Source organism: Cotesia glomerata, linkage group LG5 (genome assembly GCF_020080835.1).
Source record: "Cotesia glomerata isolate CgM1 linkage group LG5, MPM_Cglom_v2.3, whole genome shotgun sequence".
NCBI lineage: Eukaryota > Metazoa > Arthropoda > Insecta > Hymenoptera > Braconidae > Cotesia > Cotesia glomerata.
In genome coordinates, this window is record NC_058162.1 from 3,083,853 (window position 1) to 3,109,907 (window position 26,055).

The following is a 26,055-nucleotide window of genomic DNA, read 5'->3' on the forward strand; positions in this document are numbered from 1 at the left end:
GCAAAAAAAAAAACATTTTATTCAATTTTTTTAGAAAAATTAGTCATTAGGAAAAAAATAATACTAATTGAAAAATTAGTAATTAGAAAAAAAAAAAGTACTAATTATTTTAAAAAATTAGTAGGGGACGGGCGGGCAAGACGGAGAGGGTGGGTAAAATTAATAATCGTTTTAAATCGCTGGTCGATCGATAGAAACATTTTAGACTGTAATCTATCAATCTATTATGTAACTACACTTACCGTTATCGATAAAGCATTGGTTTTGCATAATTGTGAGAATTTTTTTTTATAAATATTGAAATTTAGGAAAAAAATTAAAATTTTAAATCGTAAATATACATTGATTATTTTAATGTTGTTAAGGACGATGCAGATTTGATTTTTTTCTTCATATTCCGGACGTGGTTCATATTTTTGCGACGATCGTTTTGATTGAAATGTATTTTCTAATCAGTATTCGTTTTACGCGACCTGAGTATTCATTTTGCCCGCCCTGGTAGGGCAAAACGGATAATGTTGACTTTTTAATTTCGAAGAAGAATTTTTTTGTTTTTATTTTTATTTTACTTTAATTATAAACTTCAATTACCCAAAAAATTATTAGCCAAAGTTAAGAATAGATATGATTATAATATATATTTGTTATTTCAGTTTTAAATTAACATATCCGTTTTGCCCGTCCTTCCCCTATCTAGGAAAAAAATATTTTTAATTATCTTAAAAAATTTTTAGTTAGAAAAAAAAAAGATCATTAGTTATTTTGAAAATTAAGTAATTAGAAAAAAATATTACTTATTTTTCTGAGAATTTTTACTGACTTTAAGGGGGTATTCTGGTCTACACAGAAAAAAAAATGTTCTTGAATCAAGTATATAATTTTGAAGAACTTCATCTTCTTGATTTGAGTAAAAAAATTCTTAAACTAACAAATTTTTAGTTGGTTTAAGTGAATTTTACTTGATTCAAGAATTTTTCGACTTGATTCAAGACAATTACCCTCTTCAAAATTATTTTTTTGATTCAAGAATTTCCCTCTTGAATCAAGTTAATTTTTTTTTCAGTGTAAAAGCATGAATTTGATGTAATTTAATGAAGTGCCGTAGAAAAAAGGCAATCAATATTTTTACTATATACTTTTCTATAAGTTGTTTATTAACATTATAAGAATACAGAAAAAAATAAAAAAAGTTGAAAATTCAAAAAATTAGCAGCTGATGAAATAGAGGGGTCTCCAAAAATTGACACGTGACCATACTCACGATTCCAACACTCCTAGCAATCTAAAACAAAAAAATAGAAAAGATTATTAATCTAGAGTAATGTCGCTATGGCTGGAAAAGTTGAAAAAAAATTTTTTCACAAAATGGTAAGTGCCTGAAAAAAAAAAAAAATTTTTTTTACCACTTTTTTTGACTTTTTCGAATTTTTTAAAAATAGTAAAAATTGAAATTTGAGGATGACCGTAGTTCCAGCCATAGCAACATTACTCTAGATTAATAATCTTTTTTATTTTTTTTGTTTAGATTGCTTGAAGGGTTGGAATTGTGGATATGGTCACGTGCCAATTTCTTGAGACTGCTGCTAATTTTTTTTATTTTTTTCTGTACTCTTCTAATGTTAATAAATAACTTATAGAAAAATGGATAGTAAAAATATTGATTTCCTTTCTTCTAGGGCACTTGATTAAATTACCTGAAATTCATGTTTCTAGACCAGAATACCCCTTTAGAAAAAAACATCTGAATTAGTTTGTAAATTTTTACACGCTTCTAAGACCGATGACAAAATAATAGTAAATTTTTTAGTTTAATTTATTATTTAAATGTGTTGTTCAATCTTTAAATTAAATTAAATCTTTAAATTAAATTTTTCACCCAACTTTTCATAATAATACACTACAATTTAATCTATGGAGCTATTTATACTTGACTAAAATCTAAATAAAAAAATAAATTATCAAGCAATAAATAAGTAAAATATATTGCTTATCTTTTCTTCCTTCATCATACATTTGTCTCTTCAAAATCCTAAAAAAAAATTATGCAATATCATAATTTCTACAAAAAACATTTATAATACTCCAATAAATAAACCGTGAAACAAATATTTGTTAAAAGAAAATATTTATCGTTAAAATTATTTCTTCAAGAACGCATAAGCGATAACGAGCCCGAGGACTATAAAAATTGATGAATATTAATAACAATAACAATAACAATAACATGAAACTAACTAATACCAATAACTGCTTACAACGACAGTAATTTCAAGTAAAACGCAATCGAGCTAGTCTATAAATACAAGTAACCACTGACGTGTCTTCAGAAGACCGGTAACTCACAGTAAGTTCACTTGAGCTAATTAACAAGTGTCTTCGCTATGTTTAATCGTAAAAAATATCTGCTGGTTTTGGTAGTAACTATCATTGCTACCGTGGTACAATCTAAAAGTAATTATAATAATCATTAATTATCAAAATTTCTTCTCAATTTTCATAAAAAAAATTTTACAGTGGTTGCTGATGCTCCGCCCGACCTTGTGATGGAAAAAACAACCACTAAGGGTGTTGTCGGTTCTGTATCCAGTTACCTGTGGCCGTTTACTTCCGTAGCCCTTCAATTTATCAACAGCATATTAATTCATACAAAAAATATGCAATTGCCTTGTACTATTTACGATTTATCAAAGCTGGAGTACTCTTGCACTCCTTACCATGCTAAAGTTATTGACGACAGTGGCGCTCCTATGGATCGTTAATAAATTATTAACAATCTTGATTACAATTAATTAATTAATAATATAAAAAATAATTTTAATATTATTTTAAAAAAATATTTTTACAATTACAAAACACATTAATGACTTTTTTACTTTTATTTCTTATTATGTATAAAATAAATTAAGAATGGATAATTAAATAAAAGCTATTATTAATTTATCTTTCTTGTTTTTATTAAGAAGAAATTATTATTTTATTTTTTTTTTTTAATTTAAAAATTAGTTTTAATTTAATAATTAATTTTAATTTTTTTTAAATTTAAAAATTAGTTTTAATTTTTTTTTTAATTTAAAAATTAGTTAAAATTTTTTTTATATAAATTTAAAGAAGAAATAAATATTTGTTTTGAAATAATTATTAAATATTATTTATTATTTATGTTAAAAAAAAGGAAATTATGTAAATAAAATTCAGCATTGACATTGCTATAAAAACTGATAAACAAAGTAATTATAAATTATCGGTTATACAAATTATAACAATTAAAAACTAAAGAAGTAGATAGTACATGTGCGTCACTGACATTTGGCATTGAATTAAAATAATTAATGTTTTGTAAAAAAGTTTTATTTTTTACCGTGAATTTTACATGCAGATAATTGATGATTAAGCAAACGATTTTTTTTTATTAAAACATAAAATATTTTTAATAGAAACAATTTTTAATAAAAGCAATATTTTTGGGTGAATTTTATTAGAATTAAATAATTTCAGGTTAAATTCAATTGAGGTATATTGAAGTGGTTAAAATTCATAGCACAAGTACAAGGAAATTGATAAGAAAGGAAAATAGAAGGGGAAGCGCTACATAAATTCATACACAAGTTTAGAGTGTTTGAAACAGTCAACCATGTTGAAGTTAAAAGTATTTGTCGTATTTCTTCTTGCGGTAATCATTGAAGCTGGACCAGCTGTTTATAACCAACCGGTGTTGTTGTCTTCTTTAGATCCACAATGGCACTTGATTCCGGTAGAACATAAAGCGTCCGGTGTCCATATTTACGATGGCATGTGATCATTTTTAAACTTTTTATATTCTTCCTTCATGAAAAAAAAATATATTTCGAAATACATAAAAAATATATAAAATACGTATCGTAAATATATTTTTAATTACTAACTTTTGGCCGATTTTCATATATATATATTATATATTTTAAATATATTTAAAATATATTTTTAATTATTTTTTTTAAGATATATTTTGAATATATCTAAAATATATTTCAAATATACATGAAAATCAGCCAAAAGTTACACAGTAAAAAATTTTACGTCTAAAAATTTAGTGTTAAAAATTTTTGTGTTAAATATTTAACACTTTTATGTGTAAATTTAACATTTATTGTGTTAAATTAACACAAAAAAATATTAAATATTTAACATAAAAATTTTTAACACAAAATTTTTTTATGCAAAATTTTTTACTTTGTAGATATATTCAAAAAAAATTTTTTTTATATTTTTAGCTAAGTTTTTTAAGATATATTTTGAATATATATGAAAATCAACCAAAAGTTACACAGTAAAAAATTTAGTGTTAAATATTTAACACTTTTGTGTGTAAATTTAACATTTATTGTGTTAAATTAACACAAAAAAGTGTTAAATATTTAACATAAAAATTTTTAACACAAAATTTTTTGATGCAAAATTTTTTACTTTGTAGATATATTCAAAATAAATTTTTTTTATATTTTTAGCTATGTTTTTTAAGATATATTTTGAATATATCTAAAATATATGTGAAAATCGGGCAAAAGATAGTTATTGAAAATATATTTACTATAGATATTTTTTATAGATTTTTAATAAGGCGCGCAGTAGCCCTATCGGATCCGGCTCTTGCTTACCAAAGCATTGGACCGGGTTCGAGTCCGGCGTACACCAATGAATATTTTCAATATTTAAGTGTATTATTCTGCTCAGCCCAAAAAATAAAACGAGTTCCAATCTCAAAAGTTTACCCCCTACCGTAGTCGCTCATGACCTTAGTAGTTTATGCGACTTTAAAAAAAAACAAAGAAAAAAAAAAGATTTTTAATATATTTTTTTTTTCACAGGGGTTTATTATTTTTCATTAAAATTTTTATTGTAAAAGAAGGCATGAAATTTACAGAAAATGGTTGTGATTAATGTTATGTTTTTTACAGATGAACCAAATCGCTACGGCGAAGAGCAAGAAGCCGCGGAAAAAGAGTCGCTTTACGATCAAATATACGGGTGGACTTTGAAGCCCATTCTGGACTGGACGGATTGGATGTTAAGCCCAGTAATGTCTATGTACGAAAAAACAATGAATTTAATGGGATTTAGGAAGAAATCGAAAAAAATGGACGACGATGGTGACGCAGCACCCAGATCTCGCCGCAAACGTGGAGTTGTTGGGTCAGTTGCTAATACGGCTGTAAATACTGTTCATTTACCATTATCATTTATTTATGACATTGCATTAGCGCCATTTCGATTAATAAGACGTATATTTAGTTTTATAACGGCACCATTTCGTGTCGTTTATAATAAAATAGGAAGTTTAATACTACCATCATCATTTCGAAACAATTCACAAAGTCCGAATGATGTATTGGCATTATTATCAAATACAGGGTCAACAACAACTGACAACCAAGAACTGTGGAATCATATGATGAAAAATATGGGCAAAGTCGCTAAACGTAATGCTGTTAAAATGGTTAATATGGGATGGGATTATACTAAAGCGGACATTCTGCCGTCTCTTGATTCATTAATTGAAAAATACGGTGAATCTGATTTCTTGCCAGCAGACTTTAGAAAAATGCTTAAAAATTTCCGTAGAATTTATCAAATTACACATATGTTAAATATTATATAAAATTGTTTTTTAAATTTTTTCTTGTTGTAATGCATATCCGAATTATATATTTATTTGTTCCCATCTGTTAATAAAAAAATTCAAATATTGCTATTTAACCTGATTTTATTTCTTCACACCTTTTTTATGTTATTAAAATTAATAAAAAAATATTATTTTTATCCGTAATTGTGGATTATTATAAAAATATTGATAATTTGGACAATTAAATACATACGTTAAATTTAAAACGTTTTGTTGATTATTTTCAACTTTTTTTCAGTGCTATTTGGGTGAAACATTATTGTTAAACGGAAAAACTGGAAAAAATTACCATTTCAAACAGTAAAATTGTGATTATAACAATTACTTTATAATATTTATTATTCAAATGCTACAATTTATTATTTACATGGAAAAAATACTATTTCAAACAGTAATATTCGCTATGTGAATGTCGAAAATGTTTAAGTATAATAATTAAAAATTTTGACTTTGATATTTATCATTTCATACCTAAATAAAAGGCCATTCGGCAGCCGAAATGGAAGTAGATTTCATGATGAATAATAAAAATACTACTAGGGTTGCATACGAAAAAAAAAAAAAAAATAAATTTCTGTCTGATTAAACAACAATGACGTCAAAACGAATGCAAAAGTAAAATTTCATTATATCTGTCTGAGAAAGTAGGTGATTTTTGGCCTAGACTGATAATGAGGTACACAAATTAAAGCTTATTTAATAAGCTTTCAGATACCATTTATAGAATTTTGATAAGATATCGCGTTCAATTGTAATTGCACCAAAATACGGTAAAAGTGAAAATTTTTGCGATTTTTGAAAATTTTTGAATTGCTATTATTCCTAAACTATTTAATTTGGAGAAATAAATAAGTACACAAATTGAAGCTTATTAAATAAGCTTGCAAATGCAATTTATAGAAATCCGATAGGATGTCGCGTTCCATTTTTATTGCACGGAAATAAGCTAAAATCGAAAATTTTTTGCGATTTTTGAAAATTTTTGAATTGCTCTCACTTCTAAACTAATCGACAGATTTGGCTCATCTTAGAACTTAACCTCGGAAATCGTCCTAAGAATAAGTATGTTACGTTTTATTGAGATCCGTATAGAATTACGAGAGTTAGAGAAGAGACAATGCCGATTATATCGTATATATATATATATATACATACATATATATATATATGTATATATATATACATACATATATAAACTTTTGAACCATATGCATTTTCTGAATCCGCTTGACGAGCTGAGTCGAAATATAGCAAAATTTTTCAAAAGTTCCGTCATGAGGACCAATGCAATATAGTTAGATTTCTATGAAATCTACTAAAAATGATCTTATGATATGTAAAAAATATAAACTACAGTTACTAAATTTCTATACAAGCAACGTCAATATTTACAAAGTAAAATGGTAAATTTTAAACGCAACGCTAGAAATCAAACAATAATTATTGTTTTGCTTGGACTGGTAAAATATATATTTTAAGAGTAGAATTTTTACTGTTTCAAATGTTAAATTCTCCGAGTGTGAGACCTTCTCCTTTTCCTCATAGTATAGGCTATATATTGAAACGGCAATTTTTACTGTTTGAAACTGTAATTTTTTAAGATGAGAGAGTCGTTATTTACTATAGTGACAGCTACTAATCACATTTTCGATATTAAATTATAAAGTGTGACTTTTACACTTTCTACATTAAGCTTTGTAATATTTACATTTGTGTCACCTCGATGTCCGCTGTACTGTTTGAAACTATAAAAATGAACCTGAATCCGAGTGAATTTTAGTTAACTTTTTTCCGTGTAAAAATTAATTCATCATTTTTTAATTTTCCAAAATTAATTTTTACCCTACTTAATATTTCATATTAAATATTTTTCTCTATTATTTATAATAATTCTCAATACTAATTTTCCTTATTGATTATCAATAGCTTCATTATGAGTCACTTTTTATGACATAACAAATAATAACTTTCCAACTAAAAACTAATTTAAATATCTCAAAAAGAAATGATCTAACAATTAAAAGATTTATAATTATCAATAAAATCTAAAATAAAACAATTTTACATCATTATAATTTATTATAACATTACAAAACACATCAATGACTTAGAATTAAAAGTTATACATTCGCAATAACAATAACAATAGTAATATATAATGAAAAATATAATTAAAACAATAAGAATGGACGAATTAACCCTGTGTAGCTTCTGGCTTAGCTATTCCTCCGAAGAAAACATCAATAGTCGGTTCAATGAACATCTGAATCATCATAATAATAGACGTTTTTAGAAATGATGGGACGAGCACCGACGGAAACGAGTTCAGAATAGCTTCAGCAATAGATGCAAAATCTTGGCCAACGGTGTGACCAGTACAGGCGAAGGAATCCAGAGAAATGGTACAGGGAAATGCTCCCCCAAGAATACGTCCAACAGCGCCGTTAGTCAATCTCTGAATTAGTTCATATCCGTCAATAAGTTTTCCAATTGTGTCTCCAGTAAGTTCACCAACGAAAGGAACTTTCATGGTCATGTTCTTAGTTTTGAGCATCAAACCCTTTAATCCTCCTTCTTCTTCTTCGTCATCTTCATCACTATTGTCTTCATCGCTTTCATTCCGCTTAGTCACTAATAAATTCACGTTAATTAGGTAATTAATTATTTTAAATAAAAATAAAAATACTTACCATGAGTATGAACGGTAAGGGCAAATGTCATTACCAAAAATACCAACAGTAAACGCTTCATGATTGCTCGCGCATGAAACGGTAGATAAAATGGGTGAAACACTAGTGGAATTTTTTCGTAAAGTCTCTCCCCTTTATAAGCTTTCTAGTTGTCGATGTATTTGTGTCTAATTTTATTTACTGGTTATCGTTTGCGAGTCCAAGTCGAGGTCTTCTTGCTCGTCAGCATTTTTTTTTACTTATCTATTTTACCTCGTTGTGAAATTATGACATTTAATTATTATTTTTTCGTTATCTAAAACTTGTATTGAAGTTTATGATCGTGAATATTCAAAGCTTTGTTATATAAATATTATTTTAATATTTTATTTTGTACTAGAATATTTTGTACTCATGAGATATATGATGATCTGTTTTAGAGTAGATCGGCTGCCCAATTTTAAAACACAGTAACTGACAATTTTAAGATTTTTAAAAATTTTTCTTATTAAAAAAAAGTTTCCGCGATAAATTGATAAAAAATTTTATTTATGAATAGAAAATACTTGAATATAAATATTAAAAAAAAATTACTTGAAATTAAGGTCTAAGAATTATAAGAAATGCAGTAATACTGAAAAAAATCAGGTATAAAAATTTTACAGTTACTGTGTTTTAAAATTGGGCAGCCGAGATATAAAATATAATTTTATAAAAAATCAAAAAATTTTTTTTAAAATCAAATTTGATAATAAAATCAAAAATTTTTATTAAAAAAAAAAGAAATTTTTATTAAAAAAATCAAAAAAAATTTTTTTAAATGAAATTTGATAATAAAATCAAAAATCTTTATTAAAAAAAAAAAGAAATTTTTATTAAAAAAATATTGTAATTTTATAAAATAAAAAATAACAATTTTTTAACTAAAAAAAAGTCATTCAAAAATTTTATTTTTTTAAATTAAATTTTATAAAAAAACAAAAATTTTGGTAAATATTTACAAGTGAGGTCAACTATTTTAATTTGAACGAAATTTCTATTTGATTTTATTGATATATTTTTTTTCAAAAAATATATAAAAAAATGAACAATTTAAAAAAAAAAAGTTGATTATCACAATTTTAACAAATATTCAAAAAAATTGATATATTTTTTAGAAAATTGTGATATTCAAATTTTTTTTTAAATTGTTCGTTTTTTTATTTACTTTTCAAAAAAGAAACATAAAATAGAAAGTTTATCAAAAAACATGAAAGCCAAAATTTTTTCCAACTTTTGAACGCAAAAAAACTATCGAAATTTTTATTTTTTTCTTTCACGACATTATTTGTCATAAATGTGCCGTAAAAACAAGCAAAATAAAAAAAAATAAACAAATATTAATTTTTCACCTACTCGTAAAGAACAAGACGACACTAGATATCATCCCAGATTATACTGAGTGAAAAAAATTTCAGATAGTAGCTAGTATAATCCAGATTACAATGAGTATAATCCAGATTATAATGGTTATAACCCCACTTGTAAATAATTACCTAAAGAAGTAAACTTTCAATAAAATATATAAATTAATTTAAAAAAATTTTCTCTAATTGAAAATGTTAATTTTTCTCTTAGTTATGGCCCCAAATGAGGTTGACCCCACTTGTAAATAATTACCGAATTTTTAATGAAATTAAAATAAATTTGAGGTCTTAAAAAAACCTCACCAAGATTTTTAAGGTTGTAAAATATTGACTCATCATTTTATTATTATTAATTTTCTTAATATACAATAAATAATAATATCTAAGCATTTTTTATACAAGTACTTGAAGCTATCCTTGCAGAACTAACATTATTGTAAAGAGTAGTCATTGGCGTTTGAAAGCAACGCATTGCGCCAGTAATTCCAGAACTCGATATCGAATCCCCAGTATTCTTCAATTGGCTGATAGTAGACTCGTAATTGTTCACTGAACTGTTAGCTTCCGGCATTTTTTGGGCAATACACACTTGGACCTGTATTGGCGTTCCTGATGCGCAGTTTATCATTATCAAATCTAATTTTGATAGCAATAATTTGCCATTCTGTAAAGAAGAAAGATAAATTTATAATTTTTATAAATAAAATTATTATTTATAATCAGGGCCTGGAAGTTGGGGCAAAACAATTAAAAATAAAAAAAGAGCGAAATTCACACGACAATGCCTAGCAATAAAACAATAGCGAGCAAATTCACACGCATAATTCATGTCATAGCCTAGAAATTAAATGTCAAAACAAAATAAGTTTGGCAGCAAAAACACGTGTGTTTATGTTGAAGAACTCTGAAATTAGCTGTAAAATGAAATATAAATAAATTTATTACTTGGTGCGTTTGCAGACAAAAAGTAAGACAAAAAATAATACGAAAAATAAGACAAAAAGTAAGACATGAAATAAGACAAAAAGTAAGACAACAAGTAAGACAAAGAATAAAATAGAAAATAAGACAAAAAATCTGGAAATCGGTTGACCGCGCAGGCCAACCCTAGAATCTCCCGCTAAGTTTGGATTTCAAGCGCCTTAGAATGAGTTTTTTGGTTAATATTTGAGCATTTTAAGCTTAAAGCACCGTTTTTCATATATTGAGCTCTTTGAGCTATAAATATTATAATATAAATTTATACTATAAATATTTTGTGTTATACATACATTTTTTGTGCTTGAAAAACTGCTTCGAATGCATTTTCGAAAATTAAAATAGAACAACGCATTCAAAAGTTTTAGTTGTTTAAAAATTCACAAAATTATTTTTCGGTATTTTTAAAAAATATCTGAGATTCCTCAGCCAATCAATATGAACCTATAGATTTTCTTTTTGTGCTTTAAAAACTGCGTCGAATACTTTTTAAAAAATGAAAATCGAACGACGCATTCAAAAGTTATAGTTTAATAAATATATTTTGAGCTCAAAGAGCTCAATATATGAAAAACGGTGCTTTAAGCTTAAAAAGCTCAAATATTAACCAAAAAACTCATTCTAAGGCGCTTGAAATCCAAACTTAGCGGGAGATTCTAGGGTTGGCCTGCGCGGTCAACCGATTTCCAGATTTTTTGTCTTATTTTCTGTTTTATTCTTTGTCTTACTTGTTGTCTTACTTTTTGTCTTATTTCATGTCTTATTTTTTGTCTTACTTTTTGTCTTATTTTTTGTATTATTTTTTGTCTTACTTTTTGTCTGCAAACGCACCAAGTAATAAATTTATTTATATTTCATTTTACAGCTAATTTCAGAGTTCTTCAACATAAACACACGTATTTTTGCTGCCAAACTTATTTTGTTTTGACATTTAATTTCTAGGCTATGACATGAATTATGCGTGTGAATTTGCTCGCTATTGTTTTATTGCTAGGCATTGTCGTGTGAATTTCGCTCTTTTTTTATTTTTAATTGTTTTGCCCCCGCTTCCAGGCCCTGTTTATAATAATTACTATTTTTATTCATAAAATAATTATTTATAATAATCATTATTTTTATAAATAAAATAATTATTTACAATAATTATTATTTTTATAAATAAAATAATTATTTATAATAATTATTATTTTTATAAATAACATCTTTTGTTATAAATTACATGATTTACTTACAAGAACATGAGTCTCAATATTTTGCTCAACAGGTTTTAATGTTAGTACTTGATCATTGGCGCATTCATCCAGAGAATTAAATGCAGCTTGACTCGCATCTCTAAGGCGTAATCTCATCGGCTCAAAACAATGATCTGCATTTTTTCCTTGCGTATTTGCTGCAGTTATTGCTTTCTATTTATGTAAATTAATTTAGCAGATATTTAATAATTTTTTTAACGAATAAATTATGTACAAAAAAAAAACAAACTTCTTGCGCCAAGAAAATTTTAAGAAAGACAAAAGTTATTTTGGAGCAAAAAGAAATTTTCTTGGCTCAAGAAAATTTACATTTCAGTCAAGAATTTTTTTTTCAGTGTGGCAAAAAAAAATTTATATGCAGAGATTTGAAAAAATTATAAATGCAATTTTTTAGAATAAATTTGTATATTAAAAAAAAAATTAAAAAGTAGTCAAGTTACAAGTCACTTTTAACTTAAATGTCACTTTCTGGTTACGTAATTTGTAGAGTTAACGACAATTAATTCCACTGACATGGTAAAAAAATAAATAACTTACCCGCGTTTCATCAATCGCAGAATTAACAGCATTGTTAACATTAGTCATTTCATTTATTTTTAAATTACTCAATTTGTACTTTAAATTTGACTCTAGTGAATTACGGTAACGCGTTAGGTCATTAACAGCCGAATTAACTTTGTTTTTAAGACGTCTAATTCCATCTGAAGGGTTCGCGCCTTCAGTTACCAACAAAATATTTATAAAAATACTTATTAATATTATTAAATTCATCTTCAGCTTCAATTAATTTGTTTTGTTTTAGCAACAAGACTGAGCGATCATTTTACTGAGAGATTAATATATACCGCTTATTGTTCTTATTTGCTTTATAGTATAAAGACTCATCGGTTCGAGATAAGATATGGGAATCCCCTGAATTTTATCTTTTATCATTATCAATTTCAGCTGCGAGCTAAAAGATGATTGATTGCTATTAAGAAGATATATTTTTCAAGGTATTTGCTTAGTTGGTACTAACATGTGTTCTATAGAATTATTTCTTGTAATTATAGATTACTTTTTTTATAATTATTATATATAAAAAAGAAATAGTATTTTTTACAACAACCAAAAATTTAATTTCTTGTAATAAAAATTCGAAGACAAAGCAAGACCAATGTATTTATATAATAAAATGGGTTTTTATGATTAAATTTGGGATCGTTGGATAAGTCTTGACCTGGAGTTATGCCTATTCAAGGTCTCATCATTTTCACCAATAGTCAATTGATGATGATAAGTATTCAAAAATGTTCTGTCTCTAAATACATAATTAGAAAATGACCTAGTATTTTGTGAACTATTGACATTTTTCAAGATATAAGATCATCCTGATGTTACACTCATTAAGACCTTTCAATTGAGTACCCACATCAATTTTTCATATATTTCATATATTTATATATATTATATATATGTATATATGAAAAATATATGAAAATTCATGTGGGTACTCAAATGAAAGCTCTTGATGAGTGCAACATCAGGATGAGCTTACATCTATAAAAATATCAATAATTAAGAAATGACCTTATATTTTCTGAACTATTGGCATTTTTAAAGATATAAATTCATCCCGATTTTATACTTATCAAGACCTTTCATTTAAGTACCCACACCAATTTTTCATATATTTATATATATTATATATATGTATATATGAAAAATGTATCAAACTGCATGTGGGTACTCAAATGAAAGCTTTTGATGAATATAACGTCGGAATGAGCTTATATCTTTAAAAATATCAATAATTAAGAAATGACCTCGTATCTTGTGAACTATTGACATTCTTGAAAATGTAAGCTTATCTCGATGTTACACTCCTCGAGACCTTTCATTTAAGTACCCACATCAATTTTTTTATATATTTATATATATATATATATATATATATATATATATATATATGTGTATTTATGAAAAATATACCTAAATGCATGTGGGTACTCAAATGAAAGCTCTTGATGAGTGTAACATCAGGATGAGCTAACATCTTTAAAAATATCAATAATTAAGAAATGACTTTATATCTTGTGAATTATTGACATTTTTAAAGATATAAGCTCATCCTGATGTTACACTCATCAAGACCTTTCATTTGAATACCCACATTATTTTTTCATATACTTGTATATTATATATATATATATATATATATATAGATATATATATACATATATATATGTATATATGAAAAATATATCAAAATGCATGTGGGTACTCAAATGAAAGCTCTTGATGAGTGTAACATCGGGATGAGCTTATATCTCAAAAAACGTCAATATTTAAGAAAGTACATTGCAATTTAACAAAAGTCATTATTTAATAAAGCAAAATTTCATTTATTTACAGTTTACAAATCACAGCAGTCACATAGTGACTGCAAGGTTGCTAGTAATAACAATAATAATAAAAAAAACTTCATATTTTTTAATTGCATTAAATATATTTAAAAAAATGCTTTACAATGACATTTACATTAAAAAATTGATAATAATTAGTTATTATAGTACGTATTGCATTTCATTATTAATACACAATAATATAACTAATATAGAACAATATCTATAAACACAAGTAATAATAATAAAAAATAAAAATAATAATAAATCATAATTTATAAAATACATTACACGATATAAATGTACGCTTAAATATTATTTAAAAATAAAAAGTTTGTTAATAAATCACTAGTCAGACTTGAATTAAAAATTTCGAATTAATGGACGTAACATTACTTTAATTAGTTTTATACAACAATTATTTAAATATTGTTTATTTAGGTATTGTGTATTTAGTATGAAAAATATTTAACTAGTCATAGTTTAGTAAATAATAAAATTGACATTAAAGATAAAGCATATTTTTTTTGCTTTAACTTTAACTTTGTTTACGTTTAACTAATTGTTCATACCATACGTACATTCGTTGTAATTATTATGAACTCCGCAATTATCATTATTATTTTTTATCCACATAACTCCACGTGTAGATTTAAAAAAAAATAATAATAATAATTAATATTATTAAAAACTTAAAATATATTTTTATTAATTAATAAATTTAATTATAAATTGTTCTACATTCATTTAGGTACATTTTCGCAAATTATTTATCTATTAATACCATTAATAATGTGTAAATAAAATTAACTAATTTTTATTTGTTAATGCGTGTAAAATTAATTTAAGGCACGCTTGTTTATATGGCAGTGAGTTCATTAATTATTTATTATTTATAAACAACAATAATTATTTATTATTTATTATTTTGTAAAATGTAAAAAATTAGAGAGCTCGGTACTGATGATTCATTTTTTCTAATAAAGTATTATCGTGAACTCGACTTACGGTGAAATTATAAATAAATTTAATACGTTTTACGACGGATCAATAATCAATTAATTAACCGATTAATTAATTAATTATTAATTATTTCATTAAATTAATAAGTTATTAATACTAAATGAAGATCCGGTGACGGGTAATTTAAATTATTAATATTAATAACATGGAACTGTTATTAAGATCTTCGGCAAACAGACTTGCGTTACGCTGGCAAGCCGATCAGTCGGTCATTAATTAATTAATTACTTAGTTTTATTTTATTATTGTCCTTAATGTGTTCGTTTAGTTTCTTTAATTATAATTTAGTCGAGGAACTAGGATGGATGGACTTCGAGTTTCATGTCCCCTGCGGGGGAACAGAATCCGCAATAGCCGCCACACTTGCCTAGTATTCTTTGATCCGTCTGCAAATTATAATTATTATCGAAAAAAAATTAATTATCTTAATTTATTGTAAATTATAAAAATATAGAAGAGTAATAATTACAATTCTATTAATGGCAAGATGCGCGCGTGACTTTTCTGGTTTCCATGTTACCTCTCTGGCTAGTTTAAGGGCAGTGCCGGTTAAATTAATACTAAACCTCCCTTGAGGGCAATCTTGCCTACTATAGCAATCTCCAGCCTTTCCATACTCCACCCTCTTGGCTCCCTTTGTCCATGAAAATGTGTAGTCGTTAGCTGAAAAAAAATTATTTATTTATTTTCCAAAAATACATATATAGTTGTACGTATAATTTCTACTGAGACAAATGGTTATCTGTACATAGGGTAGGGGAAAAGAGGTAGGCCTAATGCCTAGTGATAACAGTAATATTAATTGATCTGAGTCACTCTCTAATGAGCCTTCCAAGGTAAAATTACAATTAATTTTTGACATTCGGTTTTTAGTAATTCATATTAAGCCTATAGTCAATTTATGATGATAAGTATTTAAGCATTCGAAAATGCTCTATCTCTAGATACATAATGAAGAAATGGCCTTGTATCTTGTGAACTATTGACATTTTTAAAAATATAAGCTCATCCCGACATTATACTCCTCGAGACCTTTCATTTGAGTACCCACATCAATTTTTCATATATTTAAATATATTATATATATGTATATATGAAAAATATATCAAAATGCATGTGGGTACTCAAATGACAGCTCTTGATGAGTGTAACAACGGGATGAGCTTAAATCTTTAAAAATGTTAATATTTAAGAAAATACAGTGCAATTTTACATAATTAAGAAACTACCTTGTATCTTGTGAATTAATGACATTTTTAAGGATATAAGCTCACTTCGATGTTACACTCATCAAGACCTTTCATTTAAGTACCCACATCAATTTTTCATATATTTATATATGTTATATATATGTATATATGAAAAATATATGAAAATGCATGTGGGTACTCAAATGAAAGCTCTTGATGAGTGTAACAACGGGATGAGCTTAGATCTTTAAAAATGTTAATATTTAAGAAAATACAGTGCAATTTTACATAATTAAGAAACTACCTTGTATCTTGTGAATTAATGACATTTTTAAGGATATAAGCTCACTTCGATGTTACACTCATCAAGACCTTTCATTTAAGTACCCACATCAATTTTTCATATATTTATATATGTTATATATATGTATATATGAAAAATATATGCAAATGCATGTGGGTACTCAAATGAAAGCTCTTGATGAGTGTAACAACGGGATGAGCTTAGATCTTTAAAAATGTTAATATTTAAGAAAATACAGTGCAATTTAACATAGTTAAAAAATGACTGTGTATCTTGTGAACTATTGATATTTTTAAAGATATAAGCTCACCTCGACATTGCACTCATTGAGACCTTTTATTTGAGTACCCACATCATTTTTTCATATATTTATATATATGTATATATGAAAAATATATCAAAATGCATGTGGGAACTCAAATGAAAGCTCTTGATGAGTGTAACATCGGGATGAGCTTATATCTTTAAAAACGTCAATATTTTATTTATTTATAGTTCACAAGTCACGGCAGTCACATAGTGACTGCAAGGTTGCTAGTTTTATTAATTTTGTATTTAGTAACTAAGATTGTGTTATTTTAGAAATTCAGTTGGCAAAAGATTAAAATATTTTATAGCAACGTAGTATGGACTTTTACAATAACTAGTTTTATTGATTTTAAATAGTTTTATATTTTTGTGTCTAGATCTTCAATCATAATCCTATTAATCAGCGTTTTTCTATAAAAACAAATATATTAACTACATCCAGGAGTCAATACTTACCCATAATAATCAGCTTAGCGACATCAATCCTCACTCGTTTAAACATCGTTCTTCCCGAAACGGTACCGCGGTTGTCAAAACAATCGCAACTGTCATTGCGCTGACCTCCAAAAGGGCAAGTGTTTGGATCGTTTAGCCTAAGAAACAATCGGTGATATTAATATAATCCATTTTAGCAATTTAGAGACTAAATTAGCAGTATAAATAATATTAATATTGATAATAAAAATTACTAGGTACCTTTTATCATAAATTTCAGCGTAATTTTCTCTATCGCCAGCTGGTAATGTAAGATATTCCCTCGGCTCGCTAGTTCCCATATCATGGCAATAAATGGACATATTTTTACCGCCGATAAGTAAAGTGTATTCCCCGTCTTTTGTAGATTTCAATCGTCGTTGTGCTTCGAGACAAGTTAGAGGGCCGCATCGGCGCTGATTGCACTTGCGCTTTCTCTGAGGTTTGAATTCTGCAGGACAGTTTGATCTTGCAACGCGTGTTCCTGTTCTGTCATGACAGAAAAGTCGCCGGATTTGCCGACCTTTTCGCCCACACGGATGACTGCACTGTAATTTTTTTATAAATAATTTAAAGCTATCATATAAATTAATTAATCTATATTATTAAAAGAGAATAAGATTATTCAAAAGAATAAGATAAATTTTGTTTATTTGTGAAATATTGACATTTTTAAAGATATAAGCTCATCCTGATGTTACACTCATCAAGACCTTTCATTTGAGTACCCACATGCATTTTTTCATATATATATATATATATATATATATATATATATATATATATATATATATATATATATATATATATATATGAAAAATATATCAAAATGCATGTGGGTACCCAAATGAAAGCTCTTGATAAGCGTAACATCAGGATGAGCTTATGTCTTTAAAAATGTCAATAATTAAGGAATGACCTTGTATCTTGTCAAATACTGACATTTTTTAAGATATAAACTCACCTTGACATTACACTTATCGAGACCTTTCATTTGAGTACCCACATCAATTTTTCATATATATATATATATATATATATATATATATATATATATATATATATATTATGTATATAAATATATGAAAAATATATCAAAATGCATGTGGGTACTCAAATGAAAGCTCTCAATGAGTGTAACATCGGGATGAGCTTATATATTTAAAAACGTCAATATTTAAGAAAATACAGTGCAATTTAACGAAATTCATTATATATGAATATATATATATATGAATATATGAAAAATATATAAAAATGCATGTGGGTACTCAAATGAAAGCTCTTGATGAGCGTAACATCAGGATGAGCTCATATCTTCAAAAATGTCAATAATTAAGAAATGACCTTGTATCTTGTCAAATACTGACTTTTTTTAAGATATAAACTCACCCCGACATTACACTCATCAAGACCTTTCATTTGAGTACCCACATCAATTTTTCATATATTTATATATATTATGTATATAAATATATGAAAAATATATCAAAATGCATGTGGGTACTCAAATGAAAGCTCTCAATGAGTGTAACATCGGGATGAGCTTATATATTTAAAAACGTCAATATTTAAGAAAATACAGTGCAATTTAACGAAATTCATTATTTAATAAACCAAAATCTTATTTATTTATAGTTTACAGTCACGGCAGTCACATAGTGACTGCAAAGTTGCTAGTAAGTATTAAAATTTTTATAACTTACTTTTCTCCAAGGACCAGCAGTCCAGTAGTATTTATCATCACACCTTTGTAATTTGCAGTGCTGTTCACTCTTAGGTTTTTTATCCAATGGACAACCTTCCGCTGGTGAAGGATCTATCCACCCGTAACGATTAATATGGTGACATGTTACTGCACGTCTTTGTATTCCATCACCGCAATCTGCTGAACACTTTAAATAAAATTTACAGTTATTATTCTGTTATAGTTTTTATTATTGAAATTAATATTCTTCCTTTAATTAATAATTTGTTTTTAATTTATTATCATTTTTCCCAAATAAGATAATAGAGAAAATTTTTAAAAATTTATTTATATATTTTATTCGAAGTTTACTTCTTTAGGTAATTATTTACAAGTAAGGTCCACCTTATTTTTTGACCATATCTACACTGAAAAAAAAATTAATTTGATTCAAGAGAAAAATTCTTGACCCAAGAATATAATTTTCAAGAGGGTTATTTTTTTTAATCAAGACGAAAAATTCTAAAATTTTCTTAAATCAAGAAAAATTATATTACTTCAAGAATTTTTCTACTTAAATCAAGAATATGAAGTTTTTCAAGATTATATACTTGATTCAAGAACATTTTTTTTTCTGTGTAAGTGAAAAATTAATATTTTTTAATTTTTTTTTATTCTGCTTATTTTTACGGCGCATTTATAATAAAAAATATCGTGAAAAAAAAAATAAAGATTTCGATAGCTTTTTTGCTTTCAAAAGTTGGATAAAATTTTTATTTTATCTTTTTTTTGAAAATACATAAAAAAATGAACAATTAAAAAAAAAAAGTTAAATATCACAATTTTCTAAAAAATGTATAAATTTTTTGGAAAATTTGTTAAATTTGTGATAATCAACTTTTTTTTTAAATTGTTCATTTTTTTTATGTATTTTCCAAAATTTTCAAAAAAAAAAATTTCGTTCAAAAAAATGAAAATTAAAATGGTGGACCTCACTGGTAAATAATTACCCTTCTTTATTGTTTGAAGCAAAGTGGGCAATCTAAATTTTCAAAATTTTAATATTCATCTCAATTTTTTATTTTTGAAAATAAATTATTTTTTTGTAAAATAAAAATTACACATTGAAATATTATTAAATAATATTAAAATATTAAAAAAAATTTTTTTTTCGCAATTTAGTATAACTACGACCGGTCAATTAATGATAATCACTTTAACCTTTAACTAACCAGAATAAAAATAATTTCTCTATTATCTTTTACATAAATATCATAATTGAATCATGCACATGCTAGTTCCTTTTTTTAAATCACAATGAACTTAACAATTCCATCTTTTTCAATTAAATTAATAATAACAAAAATTATTATTATAATAGCCGTATCGAAACAATAATTTATCTCTATTAGTGATTATTAAATTTAATTAATTCACTACTGTTGAATAATAATTGAATCATCTAATTGATGATAATTTAGTGAGCATAAATTACTAAATGAACTGAAGTAAGCAAAATAATAATAATAATAATTAAAGAAGAAAAAAATGGAATCATTATCAACAACATATTAATAATAAATGATTTTTATGTGACAGACTATTTCATATTCACACGGTATTTATCATTATTTAAACTTTTAATTAACATTGTCGGGTCTTTTAATAAATCAATCGTTCGAATATATTTATTCTACTGTAACATGTTAATATAATAGTTAAGACAGACGTATTATTAACATATGTATTACGCGCACTTAGTTGATAATTTAATTTAATTTACAATGTTTTTCTCGAGAATATTAAATACAAAGATCTCTGAGTCGTATCACTTGATTAATACATCTGAATATTTTTATATTATTAATTTGAAAATAAAATAAAGCATTGAGAGAAGTAAAATAGATAAAGCCGTGTAAATACTTAGGTCTTATTCGAAGAAATTAATTAAATTACAATAACTAATTTTAATTATTACTTTTTTATAAATTCAAATAATTAACAATAAATACAGAAATATTTATGGTTTATTTTGTATTATTTATATATGTACAAATGCAAGTGTTTTTATTAATGTTAAATTTGTGTTTATTATACTATATGGAATGTGGAATGAAATTTTATTCCCAATAATAATATTATTGTTATTTAACCATTTTATTGCCCATATTAAAATTTTGTTGCCCATATTAAGCATATTTTGTTCATTTTTGTGAGGATATATATGAATATTATTATTTTTTTTTTTTTTTTTTCTACAAATATTATACTTGAAAAATTATTTCGAAAATACTCCATCTCTAGATACATAATTAAGAAATGACCTTGTATCTTGTGAACTATTGACATTTTTAAAGATATTAGCTCACCCCGACATTACACTCATTGAGACCTTTCATTTGAGTACCCACATGGATTTAGATATATTTTTCATATATACATATATATATATATATATATATATATATATATATATATATATATATATATATATATATATATATATATATATATATATAATATATATAAATATATTAAAAAATTGATGTGGGTACTCAAATGAAAGGTCTCAATGAGTGTAACATCGGGAAGAGCGTACATCTTTAATAATGTCAATAGTTGACGAGATAAAAGGTCGTTTCTTAATTACGTTAAATTGCACTGTACTTTTTTAACTATTGACATTTTTAACAATATAAGCTCATCCCGATATTACACTGATTGAGACCTTTCATTTGAGTACCCACATGCATTTTGATATATTTTTCATATATACATGTATATAATATATATGAATATATGAAAAAATGATGTGGGTACTCAAATGAAAGGTCTCAATGAGTGTAATGTCGGGATGAGCTTATATCTTTAAAAATCTCAATAGTTGACGAGATACAAGGTCGTTTCTTAATTACGTTAAATTGCACTGTCTTTTCTTAACTATTGAGGTTTTTAAAGATATAAGCTCATCCCGATGTTACACTCATCAAGAGCTTTCATTTGAGTACCCACATGCATTTTGATATATTTTTTATATATACATATATATAATATATATAAATATATTAAAAAATTGATGTGGGTACTCAAATGAAAGGTCTCAATGAGTGTAACATCGGGATGAGCTTATATTGTTAAAAATGTCAATAGTTAAGAAAGTACAGTGCAATTTAACGTAATTAAGAAACGACCTTGTATCTCGTCAACTATTGACATTATTAAAGATGTAAGGTCATCCCGATGTTACACTCATTGAGACCTTTCATTTGAGTACCCACATCAATTTTTTAATATATTTATATATATTATATATATGTTTATATGAAAAATATATCAAAATGCATGTGGGTACTGAAATGAAAGGTCTCAATGAGTGTAATGTCAGGGTGAGCTAATATCTTTAAAAATGTCAATAATTAAGAAATTACCTTGTATTCTATGAACTATTGACATTTTTAAAGGGATAAGCTCATCTCGACATTACAGTTATTGAGACCTTTCATTTGGGTACTCACATAAATTTTTCATATATTTTTATATATTACATATATGTCTATATGAAAAATATATAAAAATGCATGTGGGTACTCAAATGACAGCTCTTAATGAGTGTAATATCATTATGAGCTTATATTTTGTTCATATTTTGTGCGGATATATATAAAAAACTATATTCTTCTCTTTTTATTCTCTACAAATATTATACTTGAAAAAACTATCTAACTATTCAATAAAAACATTTTTAAAGTTACACCTAAAAAAATCTAACAATATTTTTCAATCATATAGTCATTAATAAAAAAAATAATAATAACAAAAGTAGTAATGAAATAATAATAAATAATAATATGATTATGCGCGCGATAAGATCTCAATCAGCAGAAACGTCACGGATAAAAATCAACCAATCAATTAAGTTAACATAAATGATCCAACTATACCACAGATAATAAAGAAGACAAAGACAGAGATTGAGAGATTGAGAAAATAAGATTGAAGTTTACAGAGAAAAACACTAACTACAGGATATAAACAAGACAATGTAAAATCTACTGAATAATTATTACAAATAGTAAATTACAATAAGTCATGCACAATTCCTCTACTCCCACAACCCACATAAATCACCAGCTGAAGATTATTAAGTAGTAAAATTTTAAATTTTAAATGAGTCCAAAATAGTAATAATAGTAGTAATAATAATAAATAAATAATTATAATCCCAATTAAGCCAAGTGCAATTGTAACGACCAGTGATGGTTGTATTAAATTTTCTTATGGGGCAGTCAGTACCTCAGACCAGCTGCCCTCCTTCCAAGTAAAGTCACATGGTATCCTTTGACACGGTCTGTGTGTTCTTGGTTTATTAAAACCAAATCTCGTACACTCCTCATCACCAACCCTTTCTTCCTTATCGCCATTAAACCACCTTATTACACAGTCGACTCTCCTTTCTTTAATTCCACCTCCACATGATTTTGTACACTGTAAAATATTTACCCTATAATCCCTAACGTCGTCTTCTTTCTCCATTTTTAATTTTACATTTTTTACTTAATTAATAATTCCTTATTTTGTTATTTTTATTTTAATTATTCCTATCAAATATTTTATATTATATTATTATTTATAGAGAAAGTTTTATAGTCCTTATCTTGAAGAAAATATATCGGTCACGCATTGAGAAAAAAATAACTTGAGTACACATCATATTAACATTATTTATAATTTATAAGTTTTCAAAGTACTTACTGGAGTCCAATTAGAGACTCGCCATCTGCGTGATTGCCCTTTTGAATTGCTATTATTATCGTAGTTATTATTATTATTGTTATTATTGTGGTTATGGTTATGACTGTGATTATGATTATTATTGGTATTGGTATTATGATTATGCTGGTTATTGGTCACGCAATCTAAATCATTCCAACATTTTTTAACGTGTTTAGGCTTGTCGACGGTGGTACATTCACGATCCGGTAATATTTCACCACGTGGACTTTGGCAACGAACTTGCCGATGTTGGTAACCTTCACCGCAATCAGCATCGCACTGTATTAACATGAAATTTCATATAATTAATAATTAATACTTAATACTTGGTTTTATGGATAGTAAATTATTACACCATAAACAATTGGAAAGTAATATTTCTTCTGTAATTAAAAAAAAAAAATGTTTTTTTATCTATATTATTGAGAGAATAAAAAAAATTTTGTGGCCAGTGTATTTATAAGATAAAATGGGTTTTTATAGTTAAATTTGGTATCATTAGAAAGGTCTAAACTTGGAGTTGTGCTTTTTCAAGGTTGTATATCATTCTCACCAATAGTCAATTTATGATGATAAATATTTAGGCTGCATTCGAAAATGCACTGTTTCTAGGTACATAATTAAGAAATAACCTTGTATCTCGTGAAATATTGACATTTTTGAAGATATAAGCTCATCCCGATGTTATGCTCATCAAGACCTTTCATTTGAGTACCCACATCAATTTTTCATATATATATATATATATATATATAGATATATATATATATAGCATATATATATATATATATATATATATATATATATATATATATATATATCAAAATGAATGTAGGTACTCAAATGAAAGGTCTTGATGAGTGTAACATCGGGATGAGCTTATATCTTTAAAAATGTCAATAATTAAGAAATAACCTTGTATCTCGTGAAATATTAACATTTTTGAAGATATAAGCTCATCCCGATGTTATGCTCATCAAGACCTTTCATTTGAGTACCCACATCAATTTTTCATATATATATATATATATATATATATATATATCAAAATGAATGTAGGTACTCAAATGAAAGGTCTTGATGAGTGTAACATCGGGATGAGCTTATATCTTTAAAAATGTCAATAATTAAGAAATGACCTTGTATCTCGTGAACTATTGACATTTTTAAAGATATAAGCTCATTCCGATGTTACACTCATCAAGACCTTTCATTTGAGTACCCACATCAATTTTTCATATATTTATACATAATATATATATGTATATGTGAAAAGTATATCAAAATGCATGTGGGTACTCAAATAGAAGCTCTTGATGAGTGTAACATCGGGATGAGCTTATATCTTTAAAAATGTCAATAATTAAGAAATAACCTTGTATCTCGTGAAATATTTACATTTTTAAAGATATAAGCTCATCCCGATGTTACACTCATCAAGACCTTTCATTTGAGTACCCACATCAATTTTTCATATATTTATATATATTATATATATATGTATATGTGAAAAGTATATCAAAATGCATGTGGGTACTCAAATGGAAGCTCTTGATGAGTATAGCATCGGGATGAGTTTATATCTTTAAAAATGTCAATAATTAAGAACTGACTTTGCTATCTTGTCAACGAATGATATTTTTGAAGATATAAGCTCATTTCGACATTACACTCATCGAGACCTTTCATTTGAGTACCCACATGTATTTTGATATATTTTTCATATATTCATATATATAAATATATAAAATATATGAAAAATTGATGTGGGTACTCAAATGAAAGGTCTTGACGAGTGTAACATCGGGATCAGTTTATATCTCTAAAAACGTCAATAGTTAAAAAAGCACAGTGCAATTCAACAAAATTCATTATTTAATAAAGCAAAATTTTATTTATTTATAGTTCACAAGTCACGGCAGTCACATAGTGACTGCAGGTTGCTA

The 26,055-nt window shown here is 25.9% G+C and overlaps 5 protein-coding genes across 7 annotated transcripts in view; 2 read left to right on the forward strand and 3 right to left on the reverse strand.

Annotated features, from left to right (window-relative positions):
- Positions 1 to 2,305: 2,305 nt before the first annotated feature.
- Positions 2,306 to 2,774, forward strand: LOC123265966. Its single transcript, XM_044729965.1, has 2 exons — positions 2,306 to 2,451; positions 2,515 to 2,774. The coding sequence occupies exons 1-2, from the start codon at positions 2,382 to 2,384 to the stop codon at positions 2,757 to 2,759; spliced, it is 315 nt and encodes a 104-aa protein (XP_044585900.1). The 5' UTR covers positions 2,306 to 2,381; the 3' UTR covers positions 2,760 to 2,774.
- Positions 2,775 to 3,446: 672 nt separating this feature from the next.
- Positions 3,447 to 5,736, forward strand: LOC123265962. 2 transcript variants are annotated; one of them, XM_044729960.1, is made up of 3 exons: positions 3,459 to 3,788; positions 4,935 to 5,169; positions 5,388 to 5,736. In XM_044729960.1, exons 1-3 carry the CDS (start codon positions 3,632 to 3,634, stop codon positions 5,401 to 5,403), a joined length of 408 nt encoding a protein of 135 aa, XP_044585895.1. In that variant the 5' UTR covers positions 3,459 to 3,631; the 3' UTR covers positions 5,404 to 5,736. The 2 variants fall into 2 exon arrangements, with proteins under 2 accessions (XP_044585894.1, XP_044585895.1); XM_044729959.1 differs by having other exon boundaries at positions 3,447 to 3,788; positions 4,935 to 5,736.
- Positions 5,737 to 7,718: 1,982 nt separating this feature from the next.
- LOC123265964 lies at positions 7,719 to 8,509 on the reverse strand. Its single transcript, XM_044729963.1, has 2 exons — positions 8,350 to 8,509; positions 7,719 to 8,290 (listed from the first exon to the last, which is right to left on the reverse strand). Exons 1-2 carry the CDS (start codon positions 8,408 to 8,410, stop codon positions 7,854 to 7,856), a joined length of 498 nt encoding a protein of 165 aa, XP_044585898.1. The 5' UTR covers positions 8,411 to 8,509; the 3' UTR covers positions 7,719 to 7,853.
- Positions 8,510 to 10,043: 1,534 nt separating this feature from the next.
- On the reverse strand, positions 10,044 to 12,783 carry LOC123265963. Its single transcript, XM_044729962.1, has 3 exons — positions 12,503 to 12,783; positions 11,945 to 12,118; positions 10,044 to 10,398 (listed from the first exon to the last, which is right to left on the reverse strand). Exons 1-3 carry the CDS (start codon positions 12,734 to 12,736, stop codon positions 10,117 to 10,119), a joined length of 690 nt encoding a protein of 229 aa, XP_044585897.1. The 5' UTR covers positions 12,737 to 12,783; the 3' UTR covers positions 10,044 to 10,116.
- Positions 12,784 to 15,663: 2,880 nt separating this feature from the next.
- Positions 15,664 to 26,055, reverse strand: part of LOC123265956 (A disintegrin and metalloproteinase with thrombospondin motifs 9) — a 158,203-nt gene continuing 147,811 nt past the window's right edge. The window contains exons 22-28 of one of the 2 annotated variants that reach the window (XM_044729952.1): positions 24,089 to 24,388; positions 23,630 to 23,821; positions 19,356 to 19,544; positions 17,872 to 18,197; positions 17,632 to 17,768; positions 15,842 to 16,035; positions 15,664 to 15,758 (exon numbers count right to left, since the gene is read on the reverse strand). In XM_044729952.1, the coding sequence (XP_044585887.1) occupies positions 15,669 to 15,758; positions 15,842 to 16,035; positions 17,632 to 17,768; positions 17,872 to 18,197; positions 19,356 to 19,544; positions 23,630 to 23,821; positions 24,089 to 24,388 (1,428 nt within the window). In that variant the 3' untranslated portion in view covers positions 15,664 to 15,668. The remainder of the gene's footprint in view (positions 15,759 to 15,841; positions 16,036 to 17,631; positions 17,769 to 17,871; positions 18,198 to 19,355; positions 19,545 to 23,629; positions 23,822 to 24,088; positions 24,389 to 26,055) is intronic. The other variant, XM_044729953.1, reaches the window with a different exon arrangement.

What these genes read in the sequence shown, in the direction of transcription:
- LOC123265964 (XM_044729963.1), bottom strand. Translation starts at nt 8,410, where the DNA reads ATGAAGCGTTTACTGTTGGTATTTTTGGTAATGACATTTGCCCTTACC. An exon ending in CCTTACCGTTCATACTCATG is followed by an intron (nt 8,291 to 8,349) that starts GTAAGTATTTTT and finishes TGAATTTATTAG; the next exon opens with TGACTAAGCGGAATGAAAGC.
- LOC123265966 (XM_044729965.1), top strand. Translation starts at nt 2,382, where the DNA reads ATGTTTAATCGTAAAAAATATCTGCTGGTTTTGGTAGTAACTATCATT. An exon ending in TACCGTGGTACAATCTAAAA is followed by an intron (nt 2,452 to 2,514) that starts GTAATTATAATA and finishes AAAATTTTACAG; the next exon opens with TGGTTGCTGATGCTCCGCCC.
- LOC123265963 (XM_044729962.1), bottom strand. Translation starts at nt 12,736, where the DNA reads ATGAATTTAATAATATTAATAAGTATTTTTATAAATATTTTGTTGGTA. An exon ending in CTGCGATTGATGAAACGCGG is followed by an intron (nt 12,119 to 12,502) that starts GTAAGTTATTTA and finishes TTACATAAATAG; the next exon opens with AAAGCAATAACTGCAGCAAA. An exon ending in ATATTGAGACTCATGTTCTT is followed by an intron (nt 10,399 to 11,944) that starts GTAAGTAAATCA and finishes TCTTCTTTACAG; the next exon opens with AATGGCAAATTATTGCTATC.
- LOC123265962 (XM_044729959.1), top strand. Translation starts at nt 3,632, where the DNA reads ATGTTGAAGTTAAAAGTATTTGTCGTATTTCTTCTTGCGGTAATCATT. An exon ending in CGGTGTCCATATTTACGATG is followed by an intron (nt 3,789 to 4,934) that starts GCATGTGATCAT and finishes TGTTTTTTACAG; the next exon opens with ATGAACCAAATCGCTACGGC.